Here is an 8,301-nt window from a genome sequence, read left to right as displayed (position 1 = left end):
AGCACACAGACAAGAATATGCTAAGAATAAAGGGATGGCAGAAAGTCTATCAAGCACATTCTAACTCCAAAAAGGCAGGGGTGGCTATCTTAATCTCCGACAATATTGATTTCAAGATTCAAACTATAAAAAGAGACAACGAAGGACACTACATAATGCTGTATTTTTATTGTTGCTATTGTTAGGTGCCAATTTGTTGGTTATGACTCTTAGTGAACCTAACCACAAAAAACCAAAGCACTGCCAGGTCTTGCACCACCGTCCCAAGTTTTCCTGTGTTTGAGCCCATTGTTGTAGTCACTCTGTCAATCCATCTCTTTGGGGGCCGTCCTCTTTTTTGCCAGCCTACCACTTAGATATGCATGACGCCCTTCTCCAAGAATCAGTCTCTCCTGACAACATTTCCAAATATATTATTCTAAGAACCATTCTGTCCATACTTCTTCCCAAACAAATTGGTTTGTTCTGTTAGCAGTCCATGGTACCTTCAATATTCTTTAACGGCCATATTCAATTACCACCAAAATTCAAAAATATCTGTTCTTCTTCAGTCTTTCTTATACAATATCCAACTTTCACAGGCATATGAGGCAAGTGAAAATACCAGGGCTTGGGACAGGCACACGTAGACCTCAAAGTAACCGCCCTGCTTTTCAACACTCTAAGAAGCACTGTGTAACAGATGTGTTCAATGCAGGGCATCCTTTGATCTCTTAACTGCTGCTTTCATGAACATTGATACAAGCAAGGTGAAATCCTTGACAGCTTCAGTCTTTGGTCATTTATCAGGAGGGTCCAACTGTGAGTATTGTGAATTTCTTTATCTGAGTGGTAATCCATACTGAAGGCTAAAACCCTTGATCTTCATCAGCAAGTGCTTCAAGTTCTTCATTTCAGCAAGAAAGGTTGTACTATCTGCATATCAGATATGCTGATAGGTTGCAGATAACAACTGATGCAGATAGGCTGTTAATAAGTCTTCTTCCAATTCTGATGCCTAAATATTCTTCATATAATCCATTTCCTCTAATTATTTGCTGAGCAGACAGATTGAGTAAGTATGGTGAGAGGATGCAACCCTAATGCACACCTTTTCTGATTTTAAACCATGCAGTAGGCCTTTGACCTGTTCAAATGACTGCCTCTTGATCCACATACAAGTTCTGCAGGAACAAATGAGGTTTGGATTGACACGGTGACTACAGGGGTTCAAACTTAACCACTGTGAGGACCAGACAATGAGAACTTCATTGCTGCATTTATTCATATGGTCACTGTGAGTCAGCACGACAGAACCTATGGGCAATGATGGCGGCCTGCAAACACTGGTGAGTCAAAATTGTCATACAGAAATGTCCACAGTAATGACATTGCTTCAAATAGCAGCAAAGCCCTAAACTAAAATTATAAATTATTATGACTGATTCTAAGGGTTTAGGTGCATTTTGGATTGCAAATAAATATGAGGTAAGTGCTACTATCAACACATTTTACAGTTAATAAGATAATAAACGGGATCTGAGAGGTAGTGGCACACAATAAGATAGAAGGGCAGAGGGAGATAGAACTTAGGCTGACTAATGGCAGAATTCACATAGTTCATCACTGTGCATGTTGATTTCTGATTAAGAAAATGTGGAGAGTAGGATATAGACATTTCTAAAATGACTCTTAAAAAACAAAATATTGTGACTCTACTTTTTAACTTGAAATGAAGCAAGACAAATTTCAACAAATTTGGTATTTATTCTTCTACTCAATTATTAATGATACAGAAATGTTTCTCAAATATAATTTTAACTAGAATCATATTCTAAGAACCTATATTTCACTTTCTAATTTTCATGTACTTTTCCATGTCATGTTATATTTTTAAGAGCTTAAAATTTTTATCAGAGATATGACAAAATAATAATTTATAAATTATCAAGGGCTCATGAGGGAGAGGGGAGCGGGGAGGGAGGGGAAAAATGAGGACCTAATGCCAGGGGCTTAAGTGGAGAGGAAATGTTTTGAGAATGATGAGGTCAATGAATGTACAAATGCGCTTTACACAATTGATGTATATATGGATTGTGATAAGAGTTGTATGAGCCCCTAATAAAATGATTTAAAAAAACACTTTTGTCTGCTTTTTTCAATCTTTCTAAAGGAATTATTTACTTTCCAAAAACATTATAACCAGTCTAGAGGCCCATACTTGGCTTATTTACAATGGGGAAAAAATCAATAATATACACATTTCTGTAGTTCTCTTTAATTGACCCTCTTTAAACACAGTGAAATGAAAGTTAAGTTATATAATAATAATAACTACAACTTAGTAATCGTGGATAATTTACAAAACAATAAAGATACCATCTATAAAATTTGAAGTTCTAACAGTTTTTCCAATTACTTCTTGCGTATCTGAAAGCTGGTAATAAATAAGAAAGACGGGAGAAGACTTCCCCCATTTGAATTTCAGTCTTGACAAAGAATATTGACTATACCCTTGACTCTGGAAGTATAAACAAATCTGCTTTGGAAGAAGTAGTCACAGAATGCTCTTTACAAGCAAGGGTATGGCAAGTCTATCACAAAGACTGAAGTATATCAGTCTCTGGAAAAAACATCATGATTGGTAAAGAAGAGGGTCAGCAAACAAGAGGGAGAGGGCACCCTTGGTGAGATGCATTGGCGCAGTGGCTGCAACAATGGACTCAAACATAGGAACACTGTGAAGACAGCCCAGGACTGTGCAACATTGTTTTCCATTGTGTATGGGGTTGCTATGAGTTCGAGCCTAGTTGACTGATTCTAACAATAAGAGTAATAAGGTGTTTTACATCTTTTAGCTTTCTTACCTGAGAGAACACAAATAGTAACACCACATGTTATATGAAATGTTCTGCTTTTATCCAACAATCTTCTTGTCCGCCTACTTGGAACCTAAATAAAATAATGTTTGGGAAAAATGATATTTGTACAAAGTTTTCACTTATAAAATCAAAATTATTAAGATACATTATGACATATCTAGTCAATGGAACATTCAGGAAACCAGCAAAGAGAAAGTGAGGAGGCTGTTATTGGTAAATATGCAATTATTGGTAAAAACATAACAAGCTATATTATTGGTATATATACAATATAAACTACAGGATGATACTATCTTATTTAAATTAAATATATTACATCATAAGACATCTACAGATACTTATCCAAACTGTCATCAGTCTTTGTCCTGGTGGGATTGAATTGGAAGAAATTTTTATCTTTTTACTTAGCAAATTTCAGGAATGTTTTAAGTGTACAATATATAAGACTTCCTTTTGCAGTCCAAAAATAGATTGTTTTGTAAGTGAAGCAAACCATTTAGTTTTATATTTTTTCTTGATCTTATGGAAAAATATCAAGTATCTTTGAATACCTATGTTTCACACCAGGGGACAATTAATGAAATCATATTAAATACTGAGAGACGTAGGTGGGCACTTTTCATTTCCTGGTACTTCTCTTTCTTCACACCAAGCCAATAGCCAGCCACAGGGATCAAAACCTAGCATTTTACAGTGGCAGCCAGCTTAGGAAAAGAGCTATTTCCACAAATTACTGCATTAAAAGTAAAGAGTTTCCAATTATAATTACATGAAAAGGTTGAAAGATTTCACCTGAATAAATCCACTGATGTGAAATTCACTGAACATCAAAGCTACCTCAAATTAACAACATCTGTAATAGCAGCATCTATCCAACAGAACCTCACTTACTATGTTAGTGCAAAAATAATACATACACACAGACACACTCACACATACATGAGAGGATAATTGAAAATGAAAAACAGCCTCAGTTTCGTTTTAATGGAATACCAGTGCTTTTTCTGTATTCTTGCATCATTCACATCATAACAATAGAACACACACATGGACCTCACTATCAAATCAAGATCCAGCTTAAAATGGGTGTACGGTTAAGTTACCCCAAGAGAAGTAATCATCCTATATATTGCTTCGAAGTCATTGGGGTTCTAGATTTCTCACCTGGGCTTAACTACAGGAAAATGCAAGATATCAATGTGGCACGGTCAAGTGGAAAGAGCTCAGAACTGGAACTGAGTCTAGCCCTGCCATTCACTAGCCTCATAATGTTGGCCACGTTATTTCAAATTTCTTTGCCTCGGGGTCCTCATCTATGAAGTAGAACTAACAATCCCTGATTACAGACTTGTTGAGAGGATTCACAATTGCATACAAGAAGTGCTTACCACAATGCCTGATATCACTATCAATAATAACTATGAGGGGTTTCAAAAAGTTTATGAGAAAATGGAATTAAAATATGATGCCCCCCTCCCATGAATTTTTAAAATCCACCCCCTATTATCGCCTGCCCATACCAGCATTACAAAATAGCACTCCGATCAGCATGACAAGTGGCATGGGCCTTGACTGTCATTTTGGGGGAAATCAGTCCAGCAGAAAGGCAGACCAGACCCTAAGGAAAACTAACCATAACTAGCAATGCTATGTTTGTACTTGATGTTTCTGCTAGAATCTGCACCTAAGATTGTATTCATTCTTACCTTCTGAGATCCTCTCAGAAAAGCCAGGAGGGTCCGGCACACAGGTAAAAGGATAAGGCTGCAGTTGAGGTTCAGAACAGATGCAGAGGCTCTGCTGAGACACAATCCTAGCTGAACAAATAAGTCAGGGTCACAACACAGTCAAAAGCAAAAAGAAATGGCAAACAGCCCTGAGCTCCCTCCACACTGCAGGTCTCACCCTGTTCATCCTTTAAGGAGCATCGTAAATGCCAACTCCCTCAAAAGTCTTGGATAATCTTTCTGTCTCAGGAAATCTGGGCTCCGTCTATTGTGTGCTTCCATCAGTTTGAAGGTGTCTCTCACGTCTGCTAGTGTGAAAATTACCTGTGCACATTCTTGGAGCACAAGATCAATTTCTTGTTCTGCCCGCACCTGCTTGTTCTGATGGTAAGAGCCCTAGAGAGTCTCAGTGGGTTCTGATGGAAAGATGGATATTTAGCTCACTGGTCATGTTACAATTTCAAACAAAGCTTTTCATTCCTGCTTTCTCTGTACTACCCTCCCCATGCTTCCACCCCAGCCCTTTCACACCACCGACTAGCTCCCTCGGGTTTCAGATCTCACTCCAGACACTATTCTTGGGGCAACCACCTCTGACCCTAAGCTAGGAAGGACCCCACTATGGAAACGCTCCCATTGTTTTCTGTATTTCTCTCCCTATAACATTTTTTCACGTTTTAGTGCAGCTTCTTGTTTTAATAGACTGTCATCAAGACAGTGAGCTATGGGAAAAAAGAAGTTACTGTTTTATTTACAGTCCTACTGTCATGGGCATCACACTTTATTTATACACCAAACTCGTTGCTATAGAGTAAATTCCAGCTCATAATGAGCCTGTAGGACGGAGAGGAACGGTCCCAAGGCTGTAAATCTTTACAGAAGCAGACTGCCACGCTTGCCCAGGAGAGATGGATGGTTTGAACCACGCTGACCTTTCCTATAGCAATCAAGCAAGCACTTAGCTGCTGTACCACCAGGCTCCTTATTTTGAGCTTGCATTTATCCAAAATCAAGCCCACTGCCACTATTTCATTCTGACTCATATCAACATGAAGGGCAGAGTAGAAGTGCTCCCGGGAGTGACAGAGGCTGTAAATCTTTACAGCTGCAGACCGCCACATCTTGCTCCCATGTAGGTCTGAACTACTGACCATGATGTTAGCTGCCAAAGGTGTAACCAATTCCACCACAAGGACTCAGCCATAGTAGAAGCTTAAACATGTCTGCTGAAGAAATGAATACAGGAACAAGACCAGTTCATTTGCCGCATTCTCCTATAGATTTCTACTTCTCCTCCCCAGCGGACCCCTCCTCCCCTGAAGTGTACCCCTTTTCCTCCCCACACTTCCCGAGTGGGGAAACATGTTGTCTGCTATCAGTGAGATAACCTTCTTCAACTAGAACAACTTATACATACAATGTGGTAAACACATATGCTAATAAATATAGGTTTATTCTTTGAGCCAACATTTACTGCCCGGCCACAAATAATGGAAGGCCTTGGTGATGAACCTTCTGTCCCAATGGTTCCACAGCCTCCATCTCAGCCATAGGATTCCAAAAAGGTCAAAGGGTATATGAGCTTCCTGTCTCCATGCGTAGAGATTCTTTTTGCTTACAAATCGCATATCAATTCCCACGGCAATTTTTTACACTTAACAGTTGATATGATTAGAGTTAAGGCATGGATTCAAGATGACAATATCACAGTAGTTTGTTGATTTAAAAAAAAAAAAGCTCTCTAGTAGTTTGTTGATTGGGTTGCGACCCCTTTGGGGGTCAAACGACCCTTTCACAGGGGTCACCCGATTCATAACAGTTGCAACATTCCAGCTATGAAGTAGCAACAAAAATAATTTTATTGTTGGGGGGTGGGGTCACCACAATATGAGGAACTGTATTAAAGGGTCACGGCATTAGGAAGGTTGAGAACCACTGCTCTAGAGGTTAAAAACCAAAGAAAGACTTTATTTTTAGCAATGGGTCCAAACAGTATCTATGCTGCAAATCAGAAACCAGGTGCCCCAGAGGTGAAACACCTGGTGTCTTCACCACACTTTGCCATCGCAGCCTTATCTTCATTGATCTCTCCATGAGCGTGAGCATGAAGCAGGGTCGTGTTCAGGAGAACTAACTGTTCTTCGATTGGGGCTAGAATTAAGTGTGAGCCCCAAATCCATCCATCTATCTCTCTATGGTTTACATCGGTCTCTGGTTCACGTTAGAGAAATCATTTTCAACTTATGTTAGAGAATAGTATCACTCATACCCCTGGGACACAAGGCAATTCTTGATACGGACATTAATTTAGCCAATGATATAGAACTGAAAATACTGTCGTGGAAAGGAAATTATAGAAGTATTGGCTGGATACAAATCACACTACATGAACTGTTGATTGGTACAGAATAATCTCCTGAGTGAATGGAAGTACTCACTGTCATTAGCCATTCAGAAGAAGCAAATCAAGACAATGGCCAGATACCACCCCACGCCCAGAGGAACAGCAAACCTCAAAAACAGGGAGAGCAATCAAAGCTGGAGAGAGTACGGGCAGATTGGAACCCTCGCGCACTGCAGAGGAGATTGCAAACCTGTACAACTATTCTGGAAAGCGAAATGAAAAACCATTATAGATATAAACAGTATATATATATGTGTGTGTGTGTGTGTGTGTGTACACTTTGACAAAGGAGATCTCACCTCAGCTGGGATCAGTTTTTCAAGATGTGGGAGGAGGGAGACATACCATTTTACTACGATCACACCAAATCAATGGAGTTTCCTGGGCATCCGAGTCAAGATGAGAAGAAGGTCAGATCTCAGAGAAGGAAGTACTTTTCTATTGATGGGTAAACAGGGAGGAGCAACCTCTCATCATGAAAAGAATGTTTAACAATACTTATGTAGAACTCAGGAAGAGAATATACCCAGTACTGTTCCTAATTAAGTATTTTTGACCTAGTTTCTACCCAGCTCTTGACAATTCAGGCTATGTGCTACTGACTGTTGATTGAGACCTTAGACTGTTCTTTCGCAGCCCACAACATCCTTCATAGGCCACACCAGAAGGACTTGATGCGGAAACCCCATAAGTGAACAGGGCTTTACTTCAAACTCCCTTGTAGCCCTTGGACATGAAGGCTGACAGTCCCTGTGAGAAGAAGCAGATTACAGCTATCTCAAGGTTACAGGACTGGATGGAGGTCATTAGACTTTCGTTTGGACCTCTTGCCTGGAGGACGTCCCCTGCATGATGGCCTAGGACAATCAGATAGCTACGATTTAATCGCTCTCCTTACTTTCTTATGACATGTGTTTATCTGGTAGGCGAGGATCTGCCTCTGTGAATGAATTTAGTGAACATCTGCCCTATCACCATGTCATTTTTGACAACTTCCGAATTTCCTAGATGCATACTTCATACATTCCAAGTTCCAATTATGGACATTTTCAGTTGTTTCTTCTAATTTTGAGTTATGTCTCATCAACAAATGAAGATCCTAAAGGCTTTGCTCCCACAGGCTTTACTCCATTCACGTCACACTCACACTCCTCCTCTTTCAGTTTTCAAATGCCTTCTGATCCGTCCTTTGGCACTATCTCTGACAGTGTTCTGTTTCCATCCATTGGCTTTCAGTATCAGACAATGTTTTCATTGTCTGTATTACAAGGTGTCCACTGCAGATTCCTTCTTCGTACTCTGTCCTTAG

The 8,301-nt window shown here is 39.6% G+C and overlaps 1 protein-coding gene across 1 annotated transcript in view; it reads right to left on the bottom strand.

Annotated features, from left to right (window-relative positions):
- NOX4 (NADPH oxidase 4) overlaps positions 1-8,301 on the bottom strand; it is a 192,441-nt gene that overhangs the window by 141,412 nt on the left and 42,728 nt on the right. The window contains exons 3-4 of the mRNA XM_013006196.2: positions 4,568-4,678; positions 2,847-2,931 (exon numbers count right to left, since the gene is read on the bottom strand). Coding sequence (XP_012861650.1) covers positions 2,847-2,931; positions 4,568-4,678 — 196 coding nt within the window. The remainder of the gene's footprint in view (positions 1-2,846; positions 2,932-4,567; positions 4,679-8,301) is intronic.

This window comes from Echinops telfairi, unplaced genomic scaffold (assembly GCF_000313985.2).
Source record: "Echinops telfairi isolate 266 unplaced genomic scaffold, ASM31398v2 ScPeMD7_1713;HRSCAF=2227, whole genome shotgun sequence".
Lineage (NCBI taxonomy): Eukaryota > Metazoa > Chordata > Mammalia > Afrosoricida > Tenrecidae > Echinops > Echinops telfairi.
This window is presented reverse-complemented; position numbering and strand designations above follow the sequence as displayed.